Here is a 21769-nt window from a genome sequence, read left to right on the forward strand (position 1 = left end):
CCTAAGGCGATTATCTAAACGGATAGCTAATGGTCTGAGTTGTTCAAGGGACGCTGGCTCTTCTCTAGCAGCTAACTCGTCCTGTAAACTATCCGATAATCCCCTCTTAAAGAAACTGACGAGCACGGGCTTGTTCCAACCAGTCTCAGCTGCGAGAATACGGAAATCGATGGAGTAGGATGCTGCAGACTGAGAACCCTGACGAAAAGTAAACAGCTTGCTTCCTGCCTCTGAACCCTGTACCGGGTGGTCAAAAATTCTCATCTCCCTCACGAAAGAAGCATGTGACTCAAGTATCACTGAACCCCCCTCCCACAATGCTTTTACCCACTGTGCTGCCTTGCCTCTTAACAGGTTCATAGTGTACGTTATGCGTGATTTATCAGTGACATAACTGGTAGGTTGAAGGTCAAACACATGGGAACACTGCAACAGGAATCTGCCACAGAAACCTATGTCGCCAAAATAATGCTCAGGTGGGGGAACAAAAGGTTCCTTGGACGGGGGAGAAGTGGGTTGGGCAGAGTTCGAAGTAGATGGGTTACTCACAGTGGCAGGAGAGGTTGAGGGAGGCGCAGTTTGCTGAGTGGTAAACAGGTTTACTTGTTGACCCATCTGAGTGACGTTGGATGTGAGAGATTGGTGTGCTTCCATGACCTGCTGAAGCATCTGATCATGTCTCTGAACAAGGGCACCTTGTTCTCAGAACCTGAGCATCTCGTGGCCAGGTGATTCTGTTACACTCGGTAGTATTTTATAGGACCCAAAAGTGGACACGAGGCAGTATGAGAGGTGCAAGGTTATTTATTTACAGAACCAGGAGACTGCTGGTGGGGGTGTTAGGCTGCACAGGCGTGAGTCACACAACACACAAAAACAGTAGTAGATCACTAGAAGGCTATTCGGGCTGAGCCATATACCACATCTGGTTGACTTAATCATCTGGCAGTAGGTAGTGTGGAGAGCTGGGCTTATCAGCAGGTGCTGAATGCCAACCTGCTGCAGGTGCGTGTGTCAGCAGCTCCAGTGACGGCAAACTGTCACTGCGCCTCTGCAAGCATAACAGAAAAAAAACACAAAAATCTACCACAGAATATGGGATCGTGACACTTGATCTTTAAAAAATGAACTAGTTATTAATGTTCTCTGATGGAAATAAAGGTTTGCCCTAATCACTCATATTCATACAGACAGGAATAAAACTGGCTTATATTCAATTGCAATCAGTTTCAAAATGGGGATATTTGGCTAGAAATGTAGTTGTGTCATCAAACTGTGTACGTAAATATGGTACAATTCTGTCACAAACTTTGCTGACTGGGTTTCAGTGTTACTTAGGGTCACAAAACAAAATAATTACATGTTTGTTTTGTTTGAAAGTTAATTTGGAAGACTCATTACTCATTACTTTGTTGTTCATCCATATCATTCATAATTAGAGGACTGAATGTTATCTCTGGAGATGAATGAAGGAGGTATTTCTACTGTACGCTGGTCAAACATGCAGACACTCAGTGGTCTGAGTCCGATCATATGGAATCGCTCTGTGTAAAACTATCATCAGTGTAACAGGTGAGTCACAAGTATTCTGTTCTATGTTTGACTTAATGATAATAATGCACTATAGTCACCGATCAGGATGGTTTCAAACGCTTAATGCCAAATGCACAAATGTATATGTCTTCATTTGAAGTATGTGATTGGACTGATAAGTAATAAGATGAATTGTTTTCCTCTGTTTCAGACTGGTGAGCTTCTAAGCAGAGGCTGTCCTCGGACACACAGGCTGCAGAGTTCAGTGATGTCTTCTCTCAGGACTGTTTCAAACGACTCTCTCTTCATTCATCCTCCAGGCTTCTATATCATCGGATTTGTGACATTTCCCTACATCACCATCTACATTATCTTCCTCGTTTTTGTCTATGGGATTACACTAGTGTTCAATATTTTATTGATCTATATAATTGCCAGTGACCACTGCTTACACACTTCGAAATTTCTGGCTGTTGTCAACCTCGCAGTGATTGATGTCATCTTAAACACGAGCACTATTCCCAGCATGATTAAGACATTTCTCTTTAAGGACAACTTTGTTCCATTCAACCTGTGTTTGCTTCAAATGTTTGTGTACTATTCTGCTGCAGCTTTGGAGTCATATGCACTCGCTGTACTTGCCTATGACAGGTTGATTGCAATATGTTTCCCTCTGCGTCACAACTCAATTAACACACTGCGGAGTATGTCCTGTATTGTCTGTCTGAATTGGTTTTTCGTTCTCGGAGTAACAGCATATGCAATAGGTATAATGACTCGACTGTCTTTTTGTAATTCTGTCAGGGTGTTCAGCTATTTCTGTGACTATGCTCCTGTGTTCAGACTGGCCTGTAATGATTACACATTGCAGTGGTCTGTGGCTTCAACTTATAGTATGGTGAATCTGATGGGGCCCTTTACTTTTATTCTTCTGTCCTATTTTAGCATCCTGGTGACTGTGTTCAGGATGAAATCAGTCAGCAGTAGAATGAAAGCTCTCACCACTTGCATTGAGCACCTCGTCCTTGTTGCTGTATTTTACATTCCCATATTCAGCATATTCTTAGTTGGGCTTTTTGTGGGATCCATCAACCCAGACCAGCGTGTGCTGAGCCTGTCACTGGCCTCTTGCCTCCCACCCTGCATCAATCCTATTGTGTATTCTTTGAAAACCAAAGAGATTAAAACAAGAGCCCTGGCACTGCTCCACAGAATGAAAACAAGCCCTTGACAACTTTCTTTCAATCTGTGGAAGGTTTTCACACTCTCTTGATAGAGTCAGGACTGTATGTGATGAGACAACAGGGGCCTATTTTACAGATGCTCTGCCTGTTTCCACGTTCGTCTTATTATTAAGTAGTGTGTTTTCCTCACAGATCTATTATTATTGTTCTATTATTATTTTAAAACTAACCAAATTTAGCAAGTGAATAAAAACATGTCCTGATTCTTTCGTAATAATATTTTACTGACTTATTTGTACGTATTCACATGGTCATCACCAGTGTTTTACTAATGAGCTTTATCTAATGTGTATGTTGTATATTACTGTTGTATATGTTTACAGTGGAGTTAATTTTAACTACTTTATATACTGCCGGGTAGTTTAATCTAGAACAATAAACCATATTCAATAGCATCACTTGTACATATTTGCTTGTATTTGATGTAGTTGTGTGATATTTGTACATTTGACTGCTCTTGTCCTTTTCTGTTACACCGAACACTCCTTGACATGTTATCACTGTATCTCACATTCATATCCCCTTTATACAAATTGTCTGATAAAACAGTTAGTCTCATTATTGTGCTTACTGAAACACTCCTAAATTGAGCTAAGCTCCTTCTCAGGGTTCATTACACAACAAAGAGGCCCTCCATCTGAGAAATTAACTGTACTTGAGCTTAGATATGTGCGTGGTCATTACGTTATATAACTTTGTAGTATTTAAAATTTGATCTATTTTCACATTTTAAAAATGTATAAACATAAAACTTCGATACTCTTTCATTAAGTCGAGGTAGATGAATATTAACTACTTAAAGAACACTTTGTGCTTCAGTTCAGTGCAGTATTTTAAAAACAAACATGCAGGGATAATTAAGATGCATAATTAGACTTGATTTGTTATGTTTATTACTGTGAAATGACCAGTTGAAAGAATCTATCAGGCTAAAAAAGACAAAATGAAAAAATCCCAAACCAGAAGGTTAAAGGTTACTATGAACATTGTATGCATGCGGTTCAGTTAGCTAAAAGTGCCAGTGTCATTGATAGCTATGTTAGAGGTAGTTAAATAATTAAAAATGAAAGATATAGACTGAAATAATACTAAAAAGCTAACAATGAAAGTACAGGAACCATTTTAAATTGAGTTTCAAGCCTGAATGGAAGTTAGAGAGTGTAAGTCCTAAAATAATTTATAAAACAAGGCACAAACATGTCATTTGATTAAACAAAAGATTGTCAGAAGAAACATGGTGGAGTATCAAGGGAAAGACTTTTGCCATTTGTCTTGCAGCCCTTTGAAAGCAGGTGTAATCTGAATTAAACAACTGAATGCATATTCACACTCATTTCCCTCCATTCATAATTGTTTTCATTCCTAATAGGTGCAACTGAGATTAATTAGTGTGAAGTTAAAACAGTAAATAGTTAGTTTGTTAAAGTTGTGGTCATTAACCAAAATTCCCAGGTGATGGCTTCACAAATTGGGCTCATTGGAATCATTTTGTTTTGGTTAAACATGGCCTCTTCAATGATAAATGCATCCTTGGGGAACATTTTGTAGTTAAAGAGTCATTATATGTGTTTCATCATCATCATCATCATCATCATCTGCAACTGCTTACCTTTTGTAGAGTCGCGGGGGCTGGACCCAGTTCAATCATATGTGTTTGTAACTTTTTATTCACTGAGTGGTAAGCAGGTTTACTTGTTGACCCATCTGAGTGACGTTGGATGTGAGAGTTTGGAGTGCTTCCATGACCTGCTGAAGCATCTGATCATGTCTCCGAACGAGGACACCTTGTGTGTTCAGAGCATAGGCGGTGCTAGGGCAGGACACATGGGGAAGCTATGGGACAAAAAAAATAAATAAAATCTTTAACCTCAGTCAGGCAGATACATACTGTAGGCCTATATTATTGCTGTTGTTCATCAAACTGAGATGTAGCGGCAGAATAATTTCATTAATTCTCTACTCATTTTGCTTTTGTAGCCCAGAAGTAATTATTAATTATTAGCCTAATCAATTAATTTTCTTACCTCAATGAAGCAACAGTCACCGCAGGGCCTTTGTGACGTATTTGTCAACAATTTCCTCAGGTTTAATCCTCTTCTCTTAGTAATGTCACTCTCGATGTAGAGAAGCGAAAGAGAGGACAGTCTCTGCTGGGCCATAGTTGTCCTCATCCAGCTGCGGACCCGGCGCATCGCTGAGAATGAACGCTCACACTTCGTCGTCCCAACTGGAAGAGACAGTGCCAATTCAAGCACTTTTGTGAAGTTTGGGTAAAATCCAGTCAAGGCAACCGAGGCCGGTGTCGCGGGGGAGGTGGCCGGTGTCGGAGCTTGGAAGGCCCGAGGTGGTGGGAGCCTGGTCAGCTGAAGTGCTGCTGCAGTTCTCAACGTCCTCCAGCATGGGACCCTCAGTAAGATCCGGAGGGGTCTCGTTTGAGGGGTCCAGTCGGTCATTTTTTATTTTGGCATTAAAGGAATAGTTCACTCTAGAACGAACTTTAGTCATTATCGACTCACCCTCATGCTGATGAGAAGTCCGGTGTAATTTTTTTATTCCTCAAAGTGCAGCTGGAGACCCGTGGGGGTACCCTCCGGCAGCAGAAATCCATATAAGGGGTGTCAATGTGCCTGAGACTAAAAGGTCCATAAAACTACACAAAAACTTTGTAATATTCTTCCATACTGCTCGTCCACTGCAATCCAAGTGTCCTGAACTGGTGACATCCAGAGTTTACTCAAAATTACGTCATTTAGTGCATTTTTCTAGCCTAAACAGTTACTATACTATGTTTACCTGGAGGCATGCTCCCACATGCATGCGAGTCTCCCTCACAGCTGTCTGCACTACGGAAGCCTCGCCAGACAAGATCAAAAGAACTTGTGATAGATACACACCGGTATTTACATCCAGCTGTGAGTTTCAAAGTTTCAAATCACTAGTGCAGGAAGATCCCTCTTTGTTTGTGTGTTGCTCGGTTGCTCACAGCTGGATGTAAATACCGGTGTGTCTATTGTGAGTCTCGTAGATCTTGTCTGGCGCGGCTTCTGTAGTGCTGTCATGCTGTCCGTGAATAGCTAGCAAGGCGAAACCGTTAGCTTCTACGCTATGTTCGTACGGAATGACACAGGTAGCCTGCACCTATCAAATACCATCTTTCATATATTAATTAAAAAATAATAATAAATAATACCTTGAAAGTGTGTGTTTTTATGCCTCTCTAACCTCATCTTAAAAAAAAAATTTGAAACATAAAATAAATATCATGATTTTATTTAGGGATTTTTTTTTCTGTGACAATTTTGGGGAAGCTAAGCTTCCCCTAGCCTCTTAATAGCGCCGCCTATGGTTCAGAGCCTGGGCAATATATGCCAGATCCGCTGGGTCCATCTCGTGGCCAGATGATTCTGTTACATTCGGTAGTATTTTGTAGGACCCAAACGCGGACACAAGGCAGGATGAGAGGTGCAAGGTTATTCATTTACACTGCTGGTGGGGGTGTAAGGCTGCACAGGCGTGACTCACACAACACACAAAAACAGTAGTAGATCACTAGAAGGCTATTCGGGCTGAGCCATATACCACATCTGGTTGACATAATCATCTGGCAGCAGGTAGCGTGGAGAGCTGGGCTTATCAGCAGGCGCTGATTGCCAACCTGCTGCAGGTGCGTGTGTCAGCAGCTCCAGTGACAGGAAACTCCGCCCAGCATGTCACTGCACCTCTGCAAGCATTACAGAAACAAATGACATAACACAAAAACACAAAAATCTACCACAGAATATGGGATCGTGACACTTGGTCTTTAAATAATGAACTAGTTATTAATGTTCTCTGATGGAAATAAAGGTTTGCCCTAATCACTCATATTCATACAGACAGGAATAAAACTGGCTTATATTCAATTGCAATCAGTTTCAAAATGGGGATATTTGACTAGAAATGTAGTTGTGTCATCAAACTGTGTACGTAAATATGGTACATTTCTGTCACAAACTTTGCTGACTGGGTTTCAGTGTTACTTAGGGTCACAAAACAATAATTACATGTTTGTTTTGTTTGAAAGTTAATTTGGAAGACTCATTACTCATTACTGTGTTGTTCATCCATATCATTCATAATTAGAGGACTGAATGTTATCTCTGGAGATGATGAAGGAGGTATTTCTACTGTACGCTGGTCAAACATGCAGACACTCAGTGGTCTGAGTCCGATCATATGGAGTCGCTCTGTGTAAAACTATCATCAGTGTAGCAGGTGAGTCACAAGTATTCTGTTCCATGTTTGACTTAATGATAATAATGCACTATAGTCACCGCTCAGGATGGTTTCAAACGCTTAATGCCAAATGCACAAATGTATATGTCTTCATTTGAAGTATGTGATTGGACTGATAAGTAATAAGATGAATTGTTTTCCTCTGTTTCAGACTGGTGAGCTTCTAAGCAGAGGCTGTCCTCGGACACACAGGCTGCAGAGTTCAGTGATGTCTTCTCTCAGGACTGTTTCAAATGACTCTCTCTTCATTCATCCTCCAGGCTTCTATATTATCGGATTTGAGACATTTCCCTTCATCACCATCTACATTATCTTCCTCGTTTTTGTCTATGGAGTTACACTAGTGTTCAATATTTTATTGATCTATATAATTGCCAGTGACCACTGCTTACACACTTCGAAATTTCTGGCTGTTATCAACCTCGCAATGATTGATGTCATCTTAAACACGAGCACTATTCCCAGCATGATAAAGACATTTCTCTTTAAGGACAACTTTGTTCCATTCAACCTGTGTTTGCTTCAAATGTTTGTGTACTATTCTGCTGCACCTTTGGAGTCATATGCACTCGCTGTACTTGCCTATGACAGGTTGATCGCAATATGTTTCCCTTTGAGTCAGAACTCAATTAACACACTGCGGAGTATGTCCTGTATTGTCTGCCTGACTTGGCTTTTAGCTCTCGGAACAACAGCATATGCAATAGGTATAATGACTCGACTGTCTTTTTGTAATTCTGTCAGGGTGTTCAGCTATTTCTGTGACTATGCTCCTGTGTTCAGACTGGCCTGTAATGATTACACATTGCAGTGGTCTTTGGCTTCAACTTCTAGTATGGTGAATCTGATGGGGCCCTTTACTTTTATTCTTCTGTCCTATTTTAGCATCCTGGTGACTGTGTTCAGGATGAAATCAGTCAGCAGTAGAATGAAAGCTCTCACCACTTGCATTGAGCACCTCGTCCTTGTTGCTATATTTTACATTCCCATATTCAGCATATTCTTCGTCGGGCTTTTTGTGGGCTCCATTGATCCAGACCAGCGTGTGCTGAGCCTGTCACTGGCCTCTTGCCTCCCACCCTGCATCAATCCTATTGTGTATTCTTTGAAAACCAAAGAGATTAAAACAAGAGCCCTGGCACTGCTCCACAGAATGAAAACAAACCCTTGACAACTTTCTTTCTATCTGTGGAAGGTTTTCACACTCTCTTGATAGAGTCAGGACTGTATGTGATGAGACAAAAGGGGCCTATTTTACTGATGCTCTGCCTGTTTCCACATGTGTGTCTTATTATTAAGTAGTGTGTTTTCCTCACAGATCTATTATTGTTGTTCTATTATTATTTTAAAACTTAAAACCAAATTTAGCAAGAGAATAAAAACATGTCCTGATTCTTTTGTAATAATATTTTACTGACTTATTTGTACATATTCACATGGTCATCATCAGTGTTTTACTTATGAGCTTTATTAATGTGTATGTTGTATATTACTGTTGTATATGTTTATGGTGGAGTTAATTTTAACTACTTTATATACTGCCAGGTAGTTTAATCTAGAACAATAAATCATATTCAATAGCATCATTTGTACATATTTGCTTGTATTTGATGTAGTTGTGTGATATTTGTACATTTGACTGCTCTTGTCCTTTTCTGTTACTCCGAACACTCCTTGACATGTTATCACTGTATTTCACATTCATATCCCCTTTATACAAATTATCTGATAAAACAGTCTGTCTCATTACTGTGCTTACTGAAACACTTGCAGAGCTTTGAAGTCAGTGTGCCGATTCTTGTACGACATAAATGCATCTTCTAAGTTAAGCTAAGCTCCTTCTCAGGGTTCATTACACAACAAAGAGGCCCTCCATCTGAGAAATTAACTGTATTTCAGCTTATATATGTTCGTGATCATTATGTTATATAACTTTTTAGTATTTCAAATTTGATCTATTTTCACATTTTAAAAATGTATAAACATAAAACTTCGATACTCTTTTATTAACTCGAGGTAGATGAATATTAACTACTTAAAGAACACTTTGTGCTTCAGTTCAGTGCAGTATTTTAAAAACAAACATACAGGGATAATTAAAATGCATAATTAGACTTGATTTGTTATGTTTATTACTGTGAAATGACCAGTTGAAAGAATCTATCAGGCTAAAAAAGACAAAATGAAAAAATCCCAAACCAGAAGGTTAAAGGTTACTATGAACATTGTATGCATGCGGTTCAGTTAGCTAAAAGTGCCAGTGTCATTGATAGCTATGTTAGAGGTAGTTAAATAATTAAAAATGAAAGATATAGACTGAAATAATACCTTTAAACCTAGCTTTAGTCACAAGAGGGGATTTGCCTAAAAAGCTAACAATGAAAGTACAGGAACCATTTTAAATTGAGTTTAAAGCCTGAATGGAAGTTAGAGAGTGTAAGTCCTAAAATAATTTATAAAACAAGGCACAAACGTGTCATTTGATTAAACAAAAGATTGTCAGAAGAAACATGGTGGAGTATCAAGGGAAAGACTTCTGCCATTTGTCTTGCAGCCCTTTGAAAGCAGGTGTAATCTGAATTAAACAACTGAATGTATATTCACACTCATTTCCCTCCATTCATAATTGTTTTCATTCCTAATAGGTGCAACTGAGATTAATTAGTGTGAAGTTAAAACAGTAAATGTTTTGTTTGTTAAAGTTGTGGTCATTAACCAACATTCCCAGGTGATGGCTTCACAAATTGGGCTCATTGGAATCATTTTGTTTTGGTTAAACATGGCCTCTTCAATGATAAATGCATCCTTGGGGAACATTTTGTAGTTAAAGAGTCATTACATGTGTTTCATCATCATAATCATCATCATCTGCAACTGCTTACCTTTTGTAGAGTCGCGGGGGCTGGACCCAGTTCAATCATATGTGTTTGTAACTTTTTATTCACTGAGTGGTAAGCAGGTTTACTTGTTGACCCATCTGAGTGACGTTGGATGTGAGAGTTTGGAGTGCTTCCATGACCTGCTGAAGCATCTGATCATGTCTCCGAACGAGGACACCTTGTGCGTTCAGAGCATAGGCGGTGCTAGGGCAGGACACATGGGGAAGCTATGGGACAAAAAAAATAAAATAAAAAATCTTTAACCTCAGTCAGGCAGATAGATAGGCCTATATTATTGCAGTTGTTCATCAAACTGAGATGTAGCGGCAGAATCATTTCATTAATTCTCTACTCATTTTGCTTTTGTAGCCCAGAAGTAATTATTAATTATTAGCCTAATCAATTAATTTTCTTACCTCAATGAAGCAACAGTCACCGCAGGGCCTTTGTGACGTATTTGTCAACAATTTCCTCAGGTTTAATCCTCTTCTCTTAGTAATGTCACTCTCGATGTAGAGAAGCCAAAGACAGGACAGTCTCTGCTGGGCCATAGTTGTCCTCATCCAGCTGCGGACCCGGCGCATCGCTGAGAATGAACGCTCACACGTCGTCGTCCCAACTGGAAGAGACAGTGCCAATTCAAGCACTTTTGTGAAGTTTGGGTAAAATCCAGTCAAGGCAACCGAGGCCAATGTCGGGAGGGAGGTGGCCGGTGTCTGGACCGAGGCCGGTGTCGCGGGGGAGGTGGCCGGTGTCGGAGCTTGGAAGGCCCGAGGTGGTGGGAGCCTGGTCAGCTGAAGTGCTGCTGCAGTTCTCAACGTCCTCCAGCATGGGACCCTCAGTAAGATCCGGAGGGGTCTCGTTTGAGGGGTCCAGTCGGTCATTTTTTATTTTGGCATTAAAGGAATAGTTCACTCTAGAACGAACTTTAGTCATTATCGACTCACCCTCATGCTGATGAGAAGTCCGGTGTAATTTTTTTTTTCCTCAAAGTGCAGCTGGAGACCCGTGGGGGTACCCTCCGGCAGCAAAAATCCATATAAGGGGTGTCAATGTGCCTGAGACTAAAAGGTCCATAAAACTACACAAAAACTTTGTAATATTCTTCCATACTGCTCGTCCACTGCAATCCAAGTGTCCTGAAGTGGCGACATCCAGAGTTTACTCAAAATGACGTCATTTAGTGCATTTTTCTAGCCTAAACAGTTACTATACTATGTTTACCTAGAGGCATGCTCCCACATGCATGCGAGTCTCCCTCACAGCTGTCTGCACTACGGAAGCCTCGCCAGACAAGATCAAAAGAACTTGTGATAGATACACACCGGTATTTACATCCAGCTGTGAGTTTCAAAGTTTCAAATCACTAGTGCAGGAAGATCCCTCTTTGTTTGTGTGTTGCTCGGTTGCTCACAGCTGGATGTAAATACCGGTGTGTCTATTGTGAGTCTCGTTGATCTTGTCTGGCGCGGCTTCTGTAGTGCTGTCATGCTGTCCGTGAATAGCTAGCAAGGCGAAACCGTTAGCTTCTACGCTATGTTCGTACGGAATGACACAGGTAGCCTGCACCTATCAAATACCATCTTTCATATATTAATTAAAAAATAATAATAAATAATACCTTGAAAGTGTGTGTTTTTATGCCTCTCTAACCTCATCTTAAAAAAAAAATTTGAAACATAAAATAAATATGATTTTATTTAGTGATTTTTTTTTCTGTGACAATTTTGGGGAAGCTAAGCTTCCCCTAGCCTCTTAAAAGCGCCGCCTATGGTTCAGAGCCTGGGCAATATATGCCAGATCCGCTGGGTCCATCTCGTGGCCAGATGATTCTGTTACATTCGGTAGTATTTTGTAGGACCCAAACGCGGACACAAGGCAGGATGAGAGGTGCAAGGTTATTCATTTACAGAACCAGGAGACTGCTGGTGGGGGTGTAAGGCTGCACAGGCGTGACTCACACAACACACAAAAACAGTAGTAGATCACTAGAAGGCTATTCGGGCTGAGCCATATACCACATCTGGTTGACATAATCATCTGGCAGCAGGTAGCGTGGAGAGCTGGGCTTATCAGCAGGCGCTGAATGCCAACCTGCTGCAGGTGCGTGTGTCAGCAGCTCCAGTGACGGGAAACTCCGCCCGGCATGTCACTGCACCTCTGCAAGCATTACAGAAACAAATGACATAACACAAAAACACAAAAATCTACCACAGAATATGGGATCGTGACACTTGGTCTTTAAATAATGAACTAGTTATTAATGTTCTCTGATGGAAATAAAGGTTTGCCCTAATCACTCATATTCATACAGACAGGAATAAAACTGGCTTATATTCAATTGCAATCAGTTTCAAAATGGGGATATTTGACTAGAAATGTAGTTGTGTCATCAAACTGTGTACGTAAATATGGTACATTTCTGTCACAAACTTTGCTGACTGGGTTTCAGTGTTACTTAGGGTCACAAAACAATAATTACATGTGTGTTTTGTTTGAAAGTTAATTTGGAAGACTCATTACTCATTACTGTATTGTTCATCCATATATTTCATAATTAGAGGACTGAATGTTATCTCTGGAGATGAATGAAGGAGGTATTTCTACTGTACGCTGGTCAAACATGCAGACACTCAGTGGTCTGAGTCCGATCATATGGAGTCGCTCTGTGTAAAACTATCATCAGTGTAACAGGTGAGTCACAAGTATTCTGTTCCATGTTTGACTTAATGATAATAATGCACTATAGTCACCGCTCAGGATGGTCTCAAACGCTTAATGCCAAATGCACAAATGTATATGTCTTCATTTGAAGTATGTGATTGGACTGATAAGTAATAAGATGAATTGTTTTCCTCTGTTTCAGACTGGTGAACTTCTAAGCAGAGGCTGTCCTCGGACACACAGGCTGCAGAGTTCAGTGATGTCTTCTCTCAGGACTGTTTCAAACGACTCTCTCATCATTCATCCTCCAGGCTTCTATATCATCGGATTTGTGACATTTCCCTACATCACAATCTACATTATCTTCCTCGTTTTTGTCTATGGGATTACACTAGTGTTCAATATTTTATTGATCTATATAATTGCCAGCGACCACTGCTTACACACTTCGAAATTTCTGGCTGTTGTCAACCTCGCAGTGATTGATGTCATCTTAAACACGAGCACTATTCCCAGCATGATTAAGACATTTCTCTTTAAGGACAACTTTGTTCCATTCAACCTGTGTTTGCTTCAAATGTTTGTCTACTATTCTGCTGCAGCTTTGGAGTCATATGCACTCGCTGTACTTGCCTATGACAGGTTGATCGCAATATGTTTCCCTCTGCGTCACAACTCAATCAACACACTGCGGAGTATGTCCTGTATTGTCTGTCTGAATTGCTTTTTCGTTCTCGGAGTAACGGCATATGCAATAGGTATAATGACTCGACTGTCTTTTTGTAATTCTGTCAGGGTGTTCAGCTTTTTCTGTGACTATGCTCCTGTGTTCAGACTGGCCTGTAATGATTACACATTGCAGTGGTCTGTGGCTTCAACTTCTAGTATGGTGAATCTGATGGGGCCCTTTACTTTTATTCTTCTGTCCTATTTTAGCATCCTGGTGACTGTGTTCAGGATGAAATCAGTCAGCAGTAGAATGAAAGCTCTCACCACTTGCATTGAGCACCTCGTCCTCGTTGCTGTATTTTACATTCCCTTATTCAGCATATTCTTAGTCGGGCTTTTTGTGGGATCCATCGACCCAGACCAGCGTGTGCTGAGCCTGTCACTGGCCTCTTGCCTCCCACCCTGCATCAATCCTATCGTATATTCTTTGAAAACCAAAGAGATTAAAACAAGAGCCCTGGCACTGCTCCACAGAATGAAAACAAACCCTTGACAACTTTCTTTCTATCTGTGGAAGGTTTTCACACTCTCTTGATAGAGTCAGGACTGTATGTGATGAGACAAAAGGGGCCTATTTTACTGATGCTCTGCCTGTTTCCACATGTGTGTCTTATTATTAAGTAGTGTGTTTTCCTCACAGATCTATTATTATTGTTCTATTATTATTTTAAAACTTAAAACCAAATTTAGCAAGAGAATAAAAACATGTCCTGATTCTTTTGTAATAATATTTTACTGACTTATTTGTACATATTCACATGGTCATCATCAGTGTTTTACTTATGAGCTTTATTAATGTGTATGTTGTATATTGCTGTTGCATATGTTTATGGTGGAGTTAATTTTAACTACTTTATATACTGCCAGGTAGTTTAATCTAGAACAATAAATCATATTCAATAGCATCATTTGTACATATTTGCTTGTATTTGATGTAGTTGTGTGATATTTGTACATTTGACTGCTCTTGTCCTTTTCTGTTACTCCGAACACTCCTTGACATGTTATCACTGTATCTCACATTCATATCCCCTTTATACAAATTGTCTGATAAAACAGTCTGTCTCATTATTGTGCTTACTGAAACACTTGCAGAGCTTTGAAGTCAGTGTGCCAATTCTTGTACGACATAAATGCATCGTCTAAGTTAAGCTTAGCTCCTTCTCAGGGTTCATTACACAACAAAGAGGCCCTCCATCTGAGAAATTAACTGTATTTGAGTTTATATATGTCCTCGGTCATTATGTTATATAACTTTTTAGTATAGTATTTCAAATTTGATCTATTTTCATATTTTAAAAATGTATAAACATAAAACTTCGATACTCTTTTATTAACTCGAGGTAGATGAATATTAACTACTTAAAGAACACTTTGTGCTTCAGTTCAGTGCAGTATTTTAAAAACAAACATACAGGGATAATTAAAATGCATGATTAGACTTGATTTGTTATGTTTATTACTGTGAAATGACCAGTTGAAAGAATCTATCAGGCTAAAAAAGACAAAATGAAAAAATCCCAAACCAGAAGGTTAAAGGTTACTATGAACATTGTATGCATGCGGTTCAGTCAGCTAAAAGTGCCCGTGTCCTTGATAGCTATGTTAGAGGTAGTTAAATAATTAAAAATGAAAGATATTGACTAAAATAATACCTTTAAACCTAGCTTTAGTCACAAGAGGGGATTTGCCTAAAAAGCTAACAATGAAAGTACAGGAACCATTTTAAATTGAGTTTAAAGCCTGAATGGAAGTTAGAGAGTGTAAGTCCTAAAATAATTTATAAAACAAGGCACAAACGTGTCATTTGATTAAACAAAAGATTGTCACAAGAAACATGGTGGAGTATCAAGGGAAAGACTTCTGCCATTTGTCTTGCAGCCCTTTGAAAGCAGGTGTAATCTGAATTAAACAACTGAATGTATATTCACACTCATTTCCCTCCATTCATAATTGTTTTCATTCCTAATAGGTGCAACTGAGATTGATTAGTGTGAAGTTAAAACAGTAAATAGTTAGTTTGTTAAAGTTGTGGTCATTAACCAAAATTCCCAGGTGATGGCTTCACAAATTGGGCTCATTGGAATCATTTTGTTTTGGTTAAACATGGCCTCTTCAATGATAAATGCATCCTTGGGGAACATTTTGTAGTTAAAGAGTCATTACATGTGTTTCATCATCATAATCATCATCATCTGCAACTGCTTACCTTTTGTAGGGTCGCGGGGGCTGGACCCAGTTCAATCATATGTGTTTGTAACTTTTTATTCACTGAGTGGTAAGCAGGTTTACTTGTTGACCCATCTGAGTGACGTTGGATGTGAGAGTTTGGAGTGCTTCCATGACCTGCTGAAGCATCTGATCATGTCTCCGAACGAGGACACCTTGTGTGTTCAGAGCATAGGCGGTGCTAGGGCAGGACACATGGGGAAGCTATGGGACAAAAAAAATAAAATAAAAAATCTTTAACCTCAGTCAGGCAGATAGATAGGCCTATATTATTGCAGTTGTTCATCAAACTGAGATGTAGCGGCAGAATCATTTCATTAATTCTCTACTCATTTTGCTTTTGTAGCCCAGAAGTAATTATTAATTATTAGCCTAATCAATTAATTTTCTTACCTCAATGAAGCAACAGTCACCGCAGGGCCTTTGTGACGTATTTGTCAACAATTTCCTCAGGTTTAATCCTCTTAGTAATGTCACTCTCGATGTAGAGAAGCGAAAGAGAGGACAGTCTCTGCTGGGCCATAGTTGTCCTCATCCAGCTGCGGACCCGGCGCATCGCTGAGAATGAACGCTCACACTTCGTCGTCCCAACTGGAAGAGACAGTGCCAATTTAAGCACTTTTGTGAAGTTTGGGTAAAATCCAGTCAAGGCAACCGAGGCCGGTGTCGCGGGGGAGGTGGCCGGTGTCGGAGCTTGGAAGGCCCGAGGTGGTGGGAGCCTGGTCAGCTGAAGTGCTGCTGCAGTTCTCAACGTCCTCCAGCATGGGACCCTCAGTAAGATCCGGAGGGGTCTCGTTTGAGGGGTCCAGTCGGTCATTTTTTATTTTGGCATTAAAGGAATAGTTCACTCTAGAACGAACTTTAGTCATTATCGACTCACCCTCATGCTGATGAGAAGTCCGGTGTAATTTTTTTATTCCTCAAAGTGCAGCTGGAGACCCGTGGGGGTACCCTCCGGCAGCAAAAATCCATATAAGGGGTGTCAATGTGCCTGAGACTAAAAGGTCCATAAAACTACACAAAAACTTTGTAATATTCTTCCATACTGCTCGTCCACTGCAATCCAAGTGTCCTGAAGTGGCGACATCCAGAGTTTACTCAAAATGACGTCATTTAGTGCATTTTTCTAGCCTAAACAGTTACTATACTATGTTTACCTGGAGGCATGCTCCCACATGCATGCGAGTCTCCCTCACAGCTGTCTGCACTACGGAAGCCTCGCCAGACAAGATCAAAAGAACTTGTGATAGATACACACCGGTATTTACATCCAGCTGTGAGTTTCAAAGTTTCAAATCACTAGTGCAGGAAGATCCCTCTTTGTTTGTGTGTTGCTCGGTTGCTCACAGCTGGATGTAAATACCGGTGTGTGTCTATTGTGAGTCTCGTTGATCTTGTCTGGCGCGGCTTCTGTAGTGCTGTCATGCTGTCCGTGAATAGCTAGCAAGGCGAAACCGTTAGCTTCTACGCTATGTTCGTACGGAATGACACAGGTAGCCTGCACCTATCAAATACCATCTTTCATATATTAATTAAAAAATAATAATAAATAATACCTTGAAAGTGTGTGTTTTTATGCCTCTCTAACCTCATCTTAAAAAAAAAAATTTGAAACATAAAATAAATATGATTTTATTTAGGGATTTTTTTTTCTGTGACAATTTTGGGGAAGCTAAGCTTCCCCTAGCCTCTTAAAAGCGCCGCCTATGGTTCAGAGCCTGGGCAATATATGCCAGATCCGCTGGGTCCATCTCGTGGCCAGATGATTCTGTTACATTCGGTAGTATTTTGTAGGACCCAAACGCGGACACAAGGCAGGATGAGAGGTGCAAGGTTATTCATTTACACTGCTGGTGGGGGTGTAAGGCTGCACAGGCGTGACTCACACAACACACAAAAACAGTAGTAGATCACTAGAAGGCTATTCGGGCTGAGCCATATACCACATCTGGTTGACATAATCATCTGGCAGCAGGTAGCGTGGAGAGCTGGGCTTATCAGCAGGTGCTGAATGCCAACCTGCTGCAGGTGCGTGTGTCAGCAGCTCCAGTGACGGGAAACTCCGCCCGGCATGTCACTGCACCTCTGCAAGCATAACAGAAACAAATGACATAACACAAAAACACAAAAATCTACCACAGAATATGGGATCGTGACACTTGGTCTTTAAATAATGAACTAGTTATTAATGTTCTCTGATGGAAATAAAGGTTTGCCCTAATCACTCATATTCATACAGACAGGAATAAAACTGGCTTATATTCAATTGCAATCAGTTTCAAAATGGGGATATTTGATTAGAAATGTAGTTGTGTCATCAAACTGTGTACGTAAATATGGTACAATTCTGTCACAAACTTTGCTGACTGGGTTTCAGTGTTACTTAGGGTCACAAAACAATAATTACATGTTTGTTTTGTTTGAAAGTTAATTTGGAAGACTCATTACTCATTACTGTATTGTTCATCCATATATTTCATAATTAGAGGACTGAATGTTATCTCTGGAGATGAATGAAGGAGGTATTTCTACTGTACGCTGGTCAAACATGCAGACACTCAGTGGTCTGAGTCCGATCATATGGAGTCGCTCTGTGTAAAACTATCATCAGTGTAGCAGGTGAGTCACAAGTATTCTGTTCCATGTTTGACTTAATGATAATAATGCACTATAGTCACCGCTCAGGATGGTTTCAAACGCTTAATGCCAAATGCACAAATGCATATGTCTTCATTTGAAGTATGTGATTGGACTTATAAGTAATAAGATGAATTGTTTTCCTCTTTTTCAGACTGGTGAGCTTCTAAGCAGAGGCTGTCCTCGGACACACAGGCTGCAGAGTTCAGTGATGTCTTCTCTCAGGACTGTTTCAAACGACTCTCTCATCATTCATCCTCCAGGCTTCTATATCATCGGATTTGAGACATTTCCCTACATCACCATCTACATTATCTTCCTCGTTTTTGTCTATGGGATTACACTAGTGTTCAATATTTTATTGATCTATATAATTGCCAGTGACCACTGCTTACACACTTCGAAATTTCTGGCTGTTATCAACCTCGCAGTGATTGATGTCATCTTAAACACGAGCACTATTCCCAGCATGATTAAGACATTTCTCTTTAAGGACAACTTTATTTCATTCAACCTGTGTTTGCTTCAAATGTTTGTGTACTATTCCGCTGTACCTTTGGAGTCATATGCACTCGCTGTACTTGCCTATGACAGGTTGATCGCAATATGTTTCCCTCTGCGTCAGAACTCAATTAACACACTGCGGAGTATGTCCTGTATTGTCTGCCTGACTTGGTTTTTAGCTCTCGGAGTAACAGCATATGCAATAGGTATAATGACTCGACTGTCTTTTTGTAATTCTGTCAGGGTGTTCAGCTATTTCTGTGACTATGCTCCTGTGTTCAGACTGGCCTGTAATGATTACACATTGCAGTGGTCTTTGGCTTCAACTTCTAGTATGGTGAATCTGATGGGGCCCTTTACTTTTATTCTTCTGTCCTATTTTAGCATCCTGGTGACTGTGTTCAGGATGAAATCAGTCAGCAGTAGAATGAAAGCTCTCACCACTTGCATTGAGCACCTCGTCCTTGTTGCTATATTTTACATTCCCTTATTCAGCATATTCTTAGTCGGGCTTTTTGTGGGATCCATCAACCCAGACCAGCGTGTGCTGAGCCTGTCACTGGCCTCTTGCCTCCCACCCTGCATCAATCCTATTGTGTATTCTTTGAAAACCAAAGAGATTAAAACAAGAGCCCTGGCACTGCTCCACAGAATGAAAACAAACCCTTGACAACTTTCTTTCTATCTGTGGAAGGTTTTCACACTCTCTTGATAGAGTCAGGACTGTATGTGATGAGACAAAAGGGGCCTATTTTACTGATGCTCTGCCTGTTTCCGAATGTGTGTCTTATCATTAAGTAGTGTGTTTTCCTCACAGATCTATTATTGTTCTATTATTATTTTAAAACTTAAAACCAAGTTTAGCAAGTGAATAAAAACATGTCCTGATTCTTTTGTAATAATATTTTACTGACTTATTTGTACGTATTCACATGGTCATCATCAGTGTTTTACTTATGAGCTTTATTAATGTGTATGTTGTATATTACTGTTGTATATGTTTATGGTGGAGTTAATTTTAACTACTTTATATACTGCCGGGTAGTTTAATCTAGAACAATAAATCATATTCAATAGCATCATTTGTACATATTTGCTTGTATTTGATGTAGTTGTGTGATATTTGTACATTTGACTGCTCTTGTCCTTTCCTGTTACTCCGAACACTCCTTGACATGTTATCACTGTATTTCACATTCATATCCCCTTTATACAAATTGTCTGATAAAACAGTTAGTCTCATTATTGTGCTTACTGAAACACTTGCAGAGCTTTGAAGTCAGTGTGCCAATTCTTGTACGACATAAATGCATCTTCTAAGTTAAGCTTAGCTCCTTCTCAGGGTTCCACACACAACAAAGAGGCCCTCCATCTGAGAAATTAACTGTATTTCAGCTTATATATGTCCTTGGTCATTATGTTATATAACTTATTAGTATAGTATTTCAAATTTGATCCATTTTAACATTTCATTAAGTCGAGGTAGATGAATATTAACTACTTAAAGAACACTTTGTGCTTCAGTTCAGTGCAGTATTTTAAAAACAAACATACAGGGATAATTAAAATGCATAATTAGACTTGATTTGTTATGTTTATTACTGTGAAATGACCAGTTGAAAGAATCTAGGTTAAAGGTTACTATGAACATTGTATGCATGCGGTTCAGTCAGCTAAAAGTGCCCGTGTCATTGATAGCTATGTTAGAGGTAGTTAAATAATTAAAAATGAAAGATATAGACTGAAATAATACCTTTAAACCTAGCTTTAGTCACAAGAGAAGATTTGCCTAAAAAGCTAACAATGAAAGTACAGGAACCATTTTAAATTGAGTTTAAAGCCTGAATGGAAGTTAGAGAGTGTAAGTCCTAAAATAATTTATAAAACAAGGCACAAACATGTTATTTGATTAAACAAAAGATTGTCAGAAGAAACATGGTGGAGTATCAAGGGAAAGACTTTTGCCATTTGTCTTGCAGCCATTTGAAATCAGGTGTAATCTGAATTAAACAACTGAATGTATATTCACACTCATTTCCCTCCATTCATAATTGTTTTCATTCCTAATAGGTGCAACTGAGATTAATTAGTGTGAAGTTAAAACAGTAAATGGTTTGTTTGTTAAAGTTGTGGTCATTAACCAACATTCCCAGGTGATGGCTTCATAAATTGGGCTCATTGGAATCATTTTGTTTTGGTTAAACATGGCCTCTTTAATGACAAATGCATCCTTGGGGAACATTTTGTAGTTAAAGAGTCATTATACGCGTTTCATCATCATAATCATCATCATCATCTGCAACTGCTTACCTTTGCAGGGTCGCGGGGGCTGGACCCAGTTCAATCGTATGTGTTTGTAAATGTTTATTCACTTTCAACAAACACAGCTCACAAAATATCTTGCACAGAGCGTCTCATTAAAGTTTCCTAAAATATTTTTTTACTAAATTTAATCATGTCAATTCTCTTCCTGCCTATTTTCATTTTGTGAAAACAAACCTTACTGTTCAAATCAACCAGTGATTGATCCGTTCATTGCAACATGAAACTCTCTCTGCTGTCTGTTCACTAGAGGTCATGAAGGTCATTGTGGGTAGGAGCACCCGCTTCTCCTAGTTTGTATATTACTCAAATGTTTTAATTACTATAAATTAATGTAATCACTCAGTAACAAATGTAAGTGTAGACAACACACCTTGGTTAAGGTTAAGATATCAGTTTAATATTATATTATTAATAATATAATATTAATAAGTGTTGCCAGTACCTAAACATAATAACGTTTTACTAATGCTGTACTCACTCTGAGCGGATAGCAGTAGCAAAATTTCTTATATAACATAATTTCTTTATTATGTTAACAGAAAATGCAACTCGGTCTGCATCACACTTCCCTCAAAACGTATAAGCTGTTGCAAATTAGTTGTATATAAATTTATGCAGCACTTGCGATAAACAAAGTTGACTGGACCTCAGGTTTCTGAGCAGATCTCATATATTGTATTTGTATTGTATGTTTCATCATATTGTTAAGCAACTTGTATTGCAACTTTGCACAAAAGGCGCTTTTCAAAA

General features: G+C 39.5%; 4 protein-coding genes and 1 long non-coding RNA gene across 5 annotated transcripts; 4 read left to right on the forward strand and 1 right to left on the reverse strand.

The window, feature by feature from the left end:
• The first annotated feature begins 1733 nt into the window (after positions 1 to 1733).
• Positions 1734 to 2810, forward strand: LOC311269190 (olfactory receptor 51E2-like). Its single transcript, XM_084373221.1, has one exon. It carries the CDS (start codon positions 1802 to 1804, stop codon positions 2762 to 2764), a length of 963 nt encoding a protein of 320 aa, XP_084229347.1. The 5' UTR covers positions 1734 to 1801; the 3' UTR covers positions 2765 to 2810.
• A 3254-nt stretch (positions 2811 to 6064) lies between these two features.
• On the reverse strand, positions 6065 to 10423 carry LOC311270034. Its single transcript, XR_014624174.1, has 3 exons — positions 10348 to 10423; positions 9935 to 10158; positions 6065 to 6498 (listed from the first exon to the last, which is right to left on the reverse strand). It is a non-coding gene; the product is annotated as an uncharacterized lncRNA (long non-coding RNA).
• LOC311269221 (olfactory receptor 2AT4-like) lies at positions 7261 to 8291 on the forward strand (the record flags this gene model as incomplete). The annotated part of the gene is made up of 1 exon (XM_084373253.1): positions 7261 to 8291. The coding sequence occupies one exon, from the start codon at positions 7261 to 7263 to the stop codon at positions 8221 to 8223; it is 963 nt and encodes a 320-aa protein (XP_084229379.1). The 3' UTR covers positions 8224 to 8291.
• Positions 10424 to 12854: 2431 nt separating the features above from the next.
• On the forward strand, positions 12855 to 13912 carry LOC311269097 (olfactory receptor 51E2-like; the record flags this gene model as incomplete). The annotated part of the gene is made up of 1 exon (XM_084373079.1): positions 12855 to 13912. One exon carries the CDS (start codon positions 12855 to 12857, stop codon positions 13815 to 13817), a length of 963 nt encoding a protein of 320 aa, XP_084229205.1. The 3' UTR covers positions 13818 to 13912.
• A 4004-nt stretch (positions 13913 to 17916) lies between these two features.
• LOC311270032 (olfactory receptor 2AT4-like) lies at positions 17917 to 19471 on the forward strand. The gene has a single exon (XM_084374653.1). It carries the CDS (start codon positions 18264 to 18266, stop codon positions 19362 to 19364), a length of 1101 nt encoding a protein of 366 aa, XP_084230779.1. The 5' UTR covers positions 17917 to 18263; the 3' UTR covers positions 19365 to 19471.
• Positions 19472 to 21769: the final 2298 nt, after the last annotated feature.

Source organism: Pagrus pagrus (assembly GCF_965226575.1).
Source record: "Pagrus pagrus genome assembly, chromosome: 14".
Classification (NCBI taxonomy): Eukaryota; Metazoa; Chordata; class Actinopteri; order Spariformes; family Sparidae; genus Pagrus; species Pagrus pagrus.